Raw genomic sequence first — 12353 nt, forward strand, 5'->3', positions numbered from 1 at the left:
GAGAGGCTTTGAGGAGTCAGGTGAGTTACCCGTCACAGGATTCCTAGCCTCCAACCTGCTCTTGGAGACAGTATTAAAAAGGCTAGTCCAGTTCAGTTTCTGGTCAATGGTAACCCCCAGGATGTTGATAGGTGGGGATTCAATGACGGTAATTCCATTGAACGTCAAGGGGCAATGGTTAGACTCTCTCTTGTTGGGGATGGTCATTGCCCGGCATATGTGTGGTGCAAATGTTACTTGCCACTTGTCAACCCAAGCCCGGATGTAGTCTAGGCCTTGCTGCATTTGGACATGGACTGCTTCACTGAGAAGTCACAAATGCTGCTGAACATCGCAGGGTCATCAGCGAACATCTCCACTTCCGATCTCATGATGGAAGGAAGGTCATTGATGAAGCAGCTTAAGATTGTTGGGCCTAGGACACTAGCCTGAAGAACGCCCACACCAATCTTTGAGCCACACATTCAGCTCTTTAATCTTATTTACCCTACACCAATTTACTCATGGCTCAGGTAATAATCCAGAGAGTACCACCTTTGGGTTCTGCTTTTTAATTTAACCTCTAGCTGCTCATAAGCCCCAAGTAGAATCTCATTCCTGTCATTAGTACCCATGTGGACATCAACAACTGGATCCTTGCCTACCCACTGCAAGTTCCTCTTCAGCCCCAAGCAGATGTCCTGAACCCAACCCTGGCACCAGGCAGGCAGCACAGCCTTCTGGTCTCAAGTTCTTGGCTACGGAAGACTATGTCCATCCCCCTGACGATACTGTCCCTCTACTGCCACTACATTCTAATTTACACCCCCCACGTGAATAGCCCTCTGCAGCACAGTGTCATGGTCAATTCACTCATCTACCCTGCAGCCCCCTCTCTTATCCAAACAAGCTGCAAGAACTCAAACCTGTTGGACAACTGCAAGGGCTGAGGATCCTCCACTTTTAACTTCTTGATCCCAATACCTGTCTCACTTGCAGTCGCACCTTGACCATGAAGCAAATCAGAGGACCCTAGCCTAAGAGGCGTGACTGCCTCCTGGTGTCCAGGTAACTTTCCCTCTCCCTGATGCATCGCACTGTCCGAAGCTCAGTCTCCAGCTCATCAACTCTGAGCCAAAGTTCCTGAAGCTGCAGACATTTACTGCAGATGTGGTTGCTGTGAATCACACTGGTGTCCACCAGTTTCCACAAGTATAGCTGCAACACACCACCTGTCCTGCAACTCCATTGTGTTTTACTTAACTAAGTTTTGAACTATCACTCAACAATTATCTGTAGCTATATCAGGTAGTTTAACTAGTTAAGCTATAAATTTAATGCAATACTTATATCTCCAGATGTCCCCAGTACCACCTTAAACTACTACTGCTGCTGCATCCCCCACCCCCATTCACTGTTTAGAGAGAAAAATTATACTTAAAACTCACTAACTGCTCACCTAATTAATACTTCCAGGCCTCAATTCATGTCCCATTGCTGCTCTCTGGCTCTCTCTCTCTCAGCCCACTCCTTATATGTAAAAGGTCAGAAACTTAATGTCTGCAATTTGCTCCATAGTCAAGGTTATATACTTATATGTAAAAGGTCAGCACCTCTTCCATCATAGCACTGAAATTGCTCAATCACTCACAGTGTCAAGCTGGATTCAGTGGCAATTAGCTATCTGCATGCTTACTTTGTGCGTTTCAACAAGACCACTTCATACCAGCTGAAATTTTATCGAGCTGAGTCAGCACTGCTGGCTAGAGAAAACAGTTCTAAGTAGCTACCTATTTAACAGATTGTAGCTGCATCTCTAGTAGGGAGCTTATCACTGACTAAAACTAACAGAAACTTAACTTTAACAGTAAATTGTCATCAAATGCCAAATACAAACCGGACTAGATTTTAGAAGAAAATTACGCTTTAAAATTCCCTCACTCTCCAAATCCCAAGCTCACATGTTGTGTCAATTTACTATCTTCATGCTTGCTTATTTTTTCTATTTTTATCCTTGCTGGAATACAACTGCTTAGATCTAACTGTTTTTACAGAAACAAAGATCAAATATTTCAAAAGAACATTGGATGAAAACAGCACAGCAGGTTAAATAACAGGGAAACTTATTTAATAGTTAAATAAGTTTAATTTATTTTCATACCTCTCAAGCTTCCATTTCAGTGGGTTAGGAATAATGAAGCAAATTTATCTGGAGAGCTGCCTGAATTTAAAACGAAAACCAATTCTAAACCTGAACCCAAGATGCAACACCCATCAAGTAATTTAAAGTTCAAATGAATCAGACTCTGCTCAGGCTGGTCTGTTCCTTTTTTTAAAAAAAATTACACTCGAGCAGAGGAAACAGTTACTTATATACTCATGCGTACAACCCCTATCCCTGGATTTCAGTAAACTTTCGTACCGGTGACCAGCCGGTGTGGCAAGTGAAGGGGGGAACAATGCCAGCATATATATAAAAAAAACTATCTGCACATTATCACATCACTGCTTGTGGGATTTTATTGTGCGCAAATAGGCTGCTGTGTTTTTAGCATCACAGCAGTAGCTACACTTCAAAAAAAAATTTAATTGGCTGCAAAGCACTTTGGGATGGCCTAAGGTTGTGAAAGGAGCTATACAAATGAAAGCCTATCGTCTGTCCTAAATGCATTCATTTTTAAAAACATACCTGATACCAGACACATCAATACACAATCACTTTATTTGTTCACTGAACACTGATGGCAGCAAACGAAGCCCATCTGATCCCTGGAGGTTTCCCTAGTTGTAGAGTGTTGAGCTCTGTCAAGCACTCCAAAGTGTACTTTGCTTATCTGAGATTAGAACAAAATATTTGGAATTCTGAAGAAGAATCATAATACCATGACATCATTTGATTTAGAATGCCAGTATCAATAGCCTGGTGGTGGGGGGTTAAGGCTGGGGAGAAGGGGAAATCGCAATTATGACAATATCCTGTAACACTATGTCGCTATGTCAAATTACTCCTACCACTAGTGATGGGCCAATAAATAAAAGTATTTTGTCCAATTTCATTTTAACAACTCCAGTGATCACAGAAGAAAAACAAACATAAAAGTGAGTGTTTCTGAACTTCAGCCTGAAATTGACCAGCATATTCCAATTAACTAAGTTCTAGTTCCAAGTAAACTGTACCCTCATTTATTTAACCACAAGACTTTGTGGTCTTAAAGGGATTCAGCTGCATGGCTGTAATTTCAACAATTTTGTGTAATCTGCAAGGAAGCTGATCAACAGGAGCCATCTACTGCAATCATCTGTCCTTTTCCTTAACTTTCACAGTCTCACCTTCAAATACAATATAATGCTTCGGGATGTCCCGAGGTTGTGAAAAGCTTCTTTCATTGCATAAAGTGAGGCTGAGATTCTGGTCTCTTGTTACCTCCTAAAGTTGTCGGTGTTGTTGTCTCTAACTCTCTTATACATCTCTCTCTGTTGTCATCTCCCTACACCTAACTCTCAATTAATAGGTAGCAGATGGCATAGCGTAGAAAGGGAATACTGAAAGCCGCATTTTCAATTGAGGCTGCGTGAAAATGCAGTATTCAGCTGCCCACGTCCCAATCACCCACTCCATCCCATCACTGACAGCAATAGTCCCATATTTTCCCCTCTGAACTAGCCACTCCACTCCTGTATCCTCCCTTTCCCTTGCACCCTTGTCATTTACTTTACCCCAACCTTCCACTTGCTAGTCCCACTCAGCCTTACAACCACGTGTGAATGATGAGAGGCTCTCAACCTATTTCGAATATATGAAGATATGAATTAGGAGTAGGCCACTCAGTACCCCCTCCTGCCTGCTACACCATTCAACACAATTATGGCTGATAAGATTGTAACCTCAACTCCACATTCCCGCCTACCGCCCCAATAACCTTTCACTCCCTTATCAAGAAACCTCTGCCTTGAAAATATTCCTTCCTCCTCTCTGTCTCCACCCATTTCCCTCAGAGGTTATTTCATTTTGAATTACAATATGTTTTAAAAGAGATCCAAGTCAAACCGAAGAAAGTATTGGTGCAAGTTGTTTCTGACTCATTTTAAAGGCTTAATTTATAACTGAACAAAAACATTCAGAAGTTCATGGATCATGGCCTCATTTAAGAAACACCTGAATGCTGCAATAAAGGATCTTGAAGATCTTTTTAAATGGATACATTTAAATGGGCTGAATGGCCTTCCTAATCTGCAATTAATCTTGTAATCCTCATCCCCCTCACCACGTGCCTCTCTCTGTGGTGTCTCAACAGGTGTTAGCAATTAGAATTACAATTTCTAATTCTCAATGGAGAATTAAGAGGCTTCCTATTACAAAATTCAAGTCTTATTGAAAAACGAACTAAAATGGCAAGGATCGATTCTGTTTAATAGCTTTTTAAAGAAAGTGATTTTTTTCCCCTACATTCTCCTACACAACCTCAAGAAATGCATTATAACTTTTAGCAGAAGCTATCCTTTAGCTTTTCTCCAAATAACATCAGAAGGAAAGAGAAATTGCAGAATGCTATTCCATCAGCAATTAACTGAAAGGTACTAATACAACCTGTGAAAGTAGAGTACTCTGCATAAAACTAGACTGTACAACCCAAGTTCAGCTAACAGTATCACTGCTCTGAGTAAAAAAAAATTCCAAGCTTTTGCAAGAGACCCTTCCTCATTAATATGTACATAGCAAGGTCTAACAGTTTAATGTCTCAATCAAAACAGCACCTCCAACATTACAGCGCTCCCTCAGCACTGAATTAAAGGGTCAGTCTGCATTATATGTCTTGAAACCATAACTTTCTGACTCAATGGTGAAAGTTCTACTCACTGAACAAAATGTAATACCATAGGAGCAATCGGGTACATGTGACATCATAGGTCCAGATTCTTCTGCCAAATTAATGGCAATTTGATGCACCAAGTCTCTGTTAATGCACAAATTATCTAGCAACTTGGGATGAGGAAGAAATAACCCATGAGCTATGAATCTTCACAGATTGTTAAACACTGGTTCACTGTTACCACACATGTTTCATGAAATTGCTGCATATGTGCATTAGTTGCCAATTAAATTCACATGTTAAGGGTGCCAAATAACACAAGTATCTTTTTAATAATGAGATTTATGCTCCCTCAATGCCACTCAATCTCTCCAGCCCAGAAAGGAAACAATTTAAATTGTGGTGTCTCATTCCTACAGGTAGTAAATTGCTAAAAATATTTAAAATTTCAACTGGTTAAATATTTTTCGTTTTCTTTCACTCAATCCAATCCATCCTCTATTTCTTTCAGTGCCTGATTTAACTCAAATTTACTCCATTTATTTTCCATTGTTAAATCCCATTGCTTACGGAAACTGACTATTGGTCCTGTTGACCACCAAAGTCCTAAATATCCATTATTACCTGACATGTCCAGCAACTTAAAAGGCAAAGTGTTTTCCAGCTGAAGAATGAAGGAAAAAGTCGAACTAACCATACATTATGTGAGATATTCTGAACCTTATCTTCGGGATCAGTGGCAGAGCAAGTCCACAATATTTTATTCTATTCAAAACAACAGAGCAGCAGGTATTTTTAAAAAAATACTATTTTAGCACATGATGTTACAATTGAGGTTATTTAAGAATATGTTTTGGAGCTGTCTCTGATTTAAGGTAAAATGAAGGGGGTCATGTGACCTAGAGTCCACCTCACAGCAAACCTGGGTGTTTGATTGGTACAGATTAAAGGGGGCCCAGGTTGTTTTGCTGGGAAGAAATTGCAAGGTGTTCACACTTAGAAACAATGGCAGCAGCTTGTGGATAGACTGAGAGTCTCCAAAGTCCTAGAAAAGAGTTGTGAATGTTGGGTTGTAAACAGTTGTGCTTTAAAATGTCCATTTATTTCCAAGATAAAAGAAAATTAGGATCTCAAGGATAGCTAATTAGTATTTCCGCCTGGATACAAAGCTTATATGATTAATGTTGCCATGGAGATAGGCTCTGAGAGGGGAAGTTACCCCTGAAAATTCACAGACAAGATTAGTCTGCCAGGATCTAGAAGAGCAGCTATAGGCAGCAAGATGCTGTGGTTCAGCATGCTGGAATGAGGTTGGGAGCTCATGCTCATGTTGGAAAGACCAAGCTCATGAGGAGTTAAAATGAGGCTAGCTCGAATTAGAGGAAGAATTGCCAGGAAGAAGAAAAATTCACTGTGAAAGTCAGTTCTGAGTTTAAAAGTTCCCAGGCTGAGAAAGGAAAACAACAGAAGTAAACCCGCAAGAGCCAATAATCACCTTGGACTGGTTCCTGGAGAATCGAATGTATACTTAAATGACAGTATAAAGTTTTTTTCTTTATTCTTGCATGGTAAGGCCAGCATTTGTTGCCCATCCTTAACTGCCCTAAAACTGACTTGCTAGACCATTTTACAAGGCAATTAATAGTCAATCACATTGCTGTGATCTGGAGTCACATGTAGGCCAGATCAAGTAAGGAAGACAGATTTCTGTCCCTAAAGATGGGTTTTTAATGACAATTGATAATAGTTGTCATGGTCACCATTACTGAGACTAGCTTTCAATTCCAGATTTATAAATTGAATTTAAATTCTGCCAGCTGCCATGGCGGGATTTGAACCCATGTCCCCAGAGCATTAGCTTGGGACTTTGGATTACTAGTCCAGTGACATTACCACTACGCAACCATCTCCTCTTAAATTATATGTGGTGTGTTTTCGGTTATGGTAAAAGAAAAAGGAGAATATTCGGATTTGTGCTTTAAAGTATAAGTTGCCTACAAAGATAGTGTTTAGTTAAGTGCTTTTAGTCTTTTGTTACAGCAAAAGTCATAAAATGTGAAATTTTGTTGCATCATCCTTTCAGCTATTAACCAGAAGTTCGAATTTCTTTAAAAGTTATGTCTCAATGGAGACCAGAACAATGATCCATGAACTTCTGAATGTTTTTGTTCAGTTATAAATTAAGTTTTTAAAATGAGTCAAACAACTTGCACCAATACCTTTTACCTCTCACTGAGGATAGAGACATCTCAAGCATGCATGTGAATGCTATCCGTTAATGTTGATAACCAGGATTTGCACAAATGCAGCCTGGGTGTTGTGGCTGTTAATTTTTACTCTCCCCTGTGGCAAGGTGCTTGGTGTCTCTTTGTAACTCTCACCCAAGCAAATGCTAGTGCAGTCAAAGCAGGGACTCCCATGCAGGAAATCATTAGGCACAAATGCTCAGCACAATGCTCTAAGGGACAATACTAGCTCACTCCATCACAGCTAGCATGCATAATTAAAGGTTTTCTGAAAAAGGTACCTTGCTCACAGGAAACAAAATTAAAGTGGCTGCAATAAAGAGACAAGACGCTAAGCAGGTTATTCAAGCAGAAAATTTTCTTGCCACCTCCCATTAATTTCCTGTGTTCAATGTGTGTATATTTCCCATCCCCCACCAAAAGAAACATATTAACCTCCTTGACAGTTGATGAAATATTTTTGCTTGAATTGTTATATTTGTTGCTAATCACCCACCCAACTTCATCTTCTGAGGGTGCAGGCTCTTGATAGTACAAAGAAGCCCCCTGATATTTCCCCCTACTTTGATGCATGAAGCCTCTGCTGTTAGTGTCAACATGCTATTCAGTCCTGGATGACATCATAGCCCAGAGTAATCCCCCTCTGCCAGTTGCCTGTGCATGTACATTTTTCAGCAGCAATCACTGGACAGAAAAATAAAAGTTTTCTGCACTAAATTTAGCATGCCAGAGCTACTGCTTTTTGCAGCTTTCCATAACAACCAGTTAATCACATGTTGTAAAGCATGAGCAGTTCCATAGCTTATATGCATCAACTTACTGCACAGATTTTCTCTATCCAGCATATACAGCAACAAACTGCAAAGTGAAAAAAAGGCTCCATGTGCGTATTCCATCTTTGATAAGTCTTGAGAAATGAACACTGCAGTCATAAGTTTTGATGCTCAGCACTGAAAAACACAACAGGAGTTCTGGGAAATCTGAGGCTTAGCCTGATGAATCTGGCAGCTTAAACTTGATAACCCTCACAATGGTTTTCAAGACATCTGTCAATGAGCTGAAATAAAATGCCAATAACAATGGATAACCTAAGGTGATGTGCAGCAGCAGCTTTACTGGAACAGACTATTAGAGCACCTCACCTTAGGGTATTGGTGTACTGCAAGTTTGATACCTGCACCTGCTGAAAGTGCCAAACAGCTGGTTGGGTATTGCTGTCTAACCAGCAGAGGAACAAATCTGTGCACCAGCATCTGGCAGTATCATCGACAAATATTAAAAAGATTAAAAACAAAGTTTAAAAGTTCCTATGAGAAGAGACTTGGGATAATATTCCATGACTGAATGACCTTTTATATCAAATGCTGAGGAACTGAAATTTTAAATGGCATGATGGAAAAACCACTCTGTATTCTACTCAACCTGTATTATGATTTTACTCTATTTCACCTTGAAACCAAAGACAAATTATCAACTTTCTAACAACTTGTGTAAAGAGGGGTTCAGGTAATTTCATACATTTCTTCAACAATCCTCCAATCCTTGCATGATTGTGTTCCCCTTTTAAAAAAGGGGTCTTGTAAATTATGCAGGTGTCCTTTGTAGAATTATCCAAAATATTATTTGAGAATCACTTTGGGCACTTGCAAATATAGTACTTCTGATGTCAGCATGCAAAATTCACAACAGCAAAAGCTATCTTGCAGCCAATCAACACACCTGCTCATGAAATGGAAAAGCTCCAAAAAACATTTTATCCCTCTAGGCACAACTGAACCCACCTCTGGAACTAGGTTCCAGATATGTCCACGTTATACTTCCCTCATTCATTGCCTTCGTTAAGTATACTTGAGCCCTCCTCTGTCTTGCTGTTCAGACTATAATTTTCATAACAGTTGGTGTCTACATCTTTCACCCGCTACTATTATCTTTCCTGCTGTGCCCAAGTCCCATCATCCTCTCCCCACCCAACTCAATCTCCCTCCGTCTATTGGTCATATCCAACCCCTCACACATCCCTACTCCTCCAGAACTGCTTTCACCCCCACCTCCAAACCTACTGCATTGCTTTCCACCCCATTCCCTTTTCCTCATCCCTCCTGCTCACTGTTTCCCTTATCATATTCTCTCTCCCCACCTATATGGCTCATACCCCTCCCCTCCATACCCCACTTTCTCCTCACCCCCATACCCCATCCCTCCTCTCCCCCCATACCCCATCCCTCCTCTCCCCCCATACCCCATCCCTCCTCTCCCCCCATACCCCATCCCTCCTCTCCACACCCCTCCTTCCCCGCCTCTCCACACCCCTCCCCCTTTCTCCTCCCCCATATCCCCTTCCCAGTCCCTCCCCCTCCTTGCACCTCTCCCCCTAACCCCATCCATGTCCCTCTCCCTCCCTCCTTCCCCCTCTCCCCCTAACCCCATCCATGTCCCTCTCCCTCCCTCCCTCCCTCCTTCCCCACACGCTTCCTTCACTGAAACTCTCTCTCTTGCCCGCTCACACACGCGTACGCTGGCGCTTGCCCCCGCCCCGACATCCTGTCAAACAGAAGCGCCATGAGCCCTCGCAGTTCCAAATCCCCTCACGGGCCAAAACACAGAGCCGAGTTTCCCTCCACTGCCTGCGGCCTCAACAGGCGGTGACCTTAGGGCAGGGAGTCGAGGGCCAGCGCCACCCGAGTACTCACCATGTTGAGCTCCGACTTCACTCCCGTTAAACTTCGACCTAAACTTTCGATTCTAACACAAGGCTGCGCCACCGGAAGTGACGCCATCGAACCAACTGTGCGCCAAGAGGTTTTTTTTAAATGGGACGGCGGCCGCAGAGGGACAGGAGAGCCCGGATCGCGAAATACTGGCCAGCCTTCAAAATCCACACACTTCAAATGGAACAATAACAAAGAGGAGCGTAAAACAGAAGCGTTGCCAAGGCTCAGGCAGCCTCTGCGGAGATGGAAGCAGAGTGAACGTTTCAGGTCTGTAACCTTTCATGAGAACTGGGAAAAGTTAGAAAACGTTAATAGGTTTTTAGCAGCTGAAATGGGGGAGGGTGGAAAAGCAGCAATAAGGTGGAAGATGGGATACATTAAATGACAAAATTGTTGGTGGTGCAAGGCCAGGGGGAATGGTAATGTGACAAGTCAAAGAAAAAAAAAGTCCAGAGGAAATGTGGAACATGGAAAGAAAATTAGGAGATATTATGGTCTGAAATTGCTGAACTCCATGTTGAGTCCAGAAAAATGTAAAGTGCCTAATCAAAAGATGAGGTGTTCTTCCTCCAGCTTGCACTGAGCTTCATTGGACCATCGCGGTAGGCCAAGAACAAAGAGAATTGTGATAGCAAGATAGAACATTAATTTCAGACCATAATTTTGCTCCCCTTTTTTCTTTGCATGTTTCTCCTACTCTCTCTCATTTTTGCTTTCAGACAGGTGTTCATTATTCTGCTGTTAACACCTCCTTTCCCATCCCTTCACCTGCTCATGCACCTGAGGTGCTTTTCGACTGGGAACCAATGTAATTAGCAAGCACAGGGGTGATGGGGAAAACAGGACTTGAGAAAAGGCGGTCTCCTCTACGTTGGAGAGACCAAACGCAGACTGGATGATCACTTTGTGGAACACCTTCGGTCTGTCTGCAAGCATGACCCAGACCTTCCTGTCGCTTACCATTTCAACACACCACCCTGCTTTCATGCCCGTCCTTAACCTGCTGCAATGTTCCAATGAAGCCCAACACAAACTGGAGAAACAGCACCTCATTTTCTGATTAGGCACTTTACAGCCTTCTGGACTTAACATTGACTTCAACAACTTTAGACCATGAACTCTCTCCTCTATCCTCACCTCTTTTTTCCCCTCACTTTTTGAAATATTCTTTTTAAAATTTTTTATTTTCATTTTTATTAATAATTTTATCCGTCTTTTATCCTATTTTCGATCTTTTTTCCCCACCACTGTCCCCTTCGCCCCCCCACCCCTAGGACCATCTGTCACTTGTTCATGTTGTTCTTTTTAGAATGTTTACCCTTGTCCTATTATCACATTCTGCTTTCTTACCTTAATGCCACTATCAGCACCTCCTTTAGCCCTTACCACTACCATTAACATTCCCTTTGTCCTTTTGTTCATGACATCTTTGTCAAGCTCTCCTTTGCCTCCACCTATCACTGGCCCTCTATCCAGTTTTACGTGCTCCAACCCCTTAAACAGTTTAAATTTCATCACATTTTTACTTCTCTTTAGCTCTACAGACTCAAAATGTTAACTGTTTTTCGCTCCACAGAGAATCTGTTAGAGCTGCTGAGTTTTTCAAGCATTTTCTGTTTTTGTTTCAGATTTCCTGCATCTGCAGCATTTTGCTTTTATCTAAGGAAGAATTACATTTATATAACATCTTTCACAAGCTCGGGACATCCCAAAGCACTTTATAACACATTTACATATTGTGGTGTAGGAAACATGGCAACCAATTTGTGCACAGCAAGATCCCAAAACAACAATGTGATAATGACCAGATAATCTATTTTGGTGATGTTGGTTGAGGAATGAACATTGGCCAGGTCACTGAATAACTCCCTTGCTTTCCTTCAAAATATTGCCATGCAATCTTTTATGTAGAAGGCAGACAGGCCTTGGTTTCTTGTTGTAGCTGAAAGACACATCTGACAAGTGTAGCACTCCCCGAGAACTGCTTTGGAAGTAACGCTGGCATGGATATTGTTGACAAGGCCCCAAATATTGCTTCCATGTAAGTCAATGATTTAAAGCTATTTTCTCCAATTTACCACCTTAAAATTGTTCTTTTCATGGTGTACATTCCTCAACACTGGGGACATCACTCATAGGATGATTGTATTGTCAAACACTTTGGCTAGGTTCACAATCATATTGACTTGCATGTGACTTGTACTTACTTGCATCTGCCATTCAAACTCAATCCATCTGGAACCATGGTGGAAAATTGTCTAGGTGCTAAAGTAGGCAAGAATCTGATCAACACACACTTACCAGATTGCCTAATGTTCAGTAGTGGGGTGACAAAGAACAGAGGGAAATATGTGTTAATATGGTGTTGTAATAACCTGCAAATCATGTCCCTAAACTTGCAATGTGCACTGCCAGCAGTGTGAAATCTGAACATTACCCTTCATGTCAGATTGCACTGACCCAGATGATATATATTTGAGCTCCTCATTAGTTGTCCCATGGAGTTATGCTTGTGATTTCAGACTGTAAAGGTTTCTGGTTTTGTGCAACTTTATGCAGCTTTTCTAGCAATAGGAATTGAGTATCCCAAACTAGCATAATTATCA

General features: G+C 41.6%; 1 protein-coding gene across 3 annotated transcripts in view; it reads right to left on the bottom strand.

Moving 5' to 3' along the window:
- Positions 1-9808, bottom strand: part of setx (senataxin) — an 86924-nt gene extending 77116 nt beyond the window's left edge. The window contains exons 1-2 of one of the 3 annotated variants that reach the window (XM_041194102.1): positions 9727-9794; positions 7857-7986 (exon numbers count right to left, since the gene is read on the bottom strand). In XM_041194102.1, coding sequence (XP_041050036.1) covers positions 7857-7968 — 112 coding nt within the window. In that variant the 5' untranslated portion in view covers positions 7969-7986; positions 9727-9794. Of the gene's footprint in view, positions 1-7856; positions 7987-9726 lie in introns of all 3 variants that reach the window. The other 2 variants (XM_041194105.1, XM_041194104.1) reach the window with 2 other exon arrangements.
- Positions 9809-12353: the final 2545 nt, after the last annotated feature.

Source organism: Carcharodon carcharias, chromosome 8 (assembly GCF_017639515.1).
Source record: "Carcharodon carcharias isolate sCarCar2 chromosome 8, sCarCar2.pri, whole genome shotgun sequence".
Lineage (NCBI taxonomy): Eukaryota > Metazoa > Chordata > Chondrichthyes > Lamniformes > Lamnidae > Carcharodon > Carcharodon carcharias.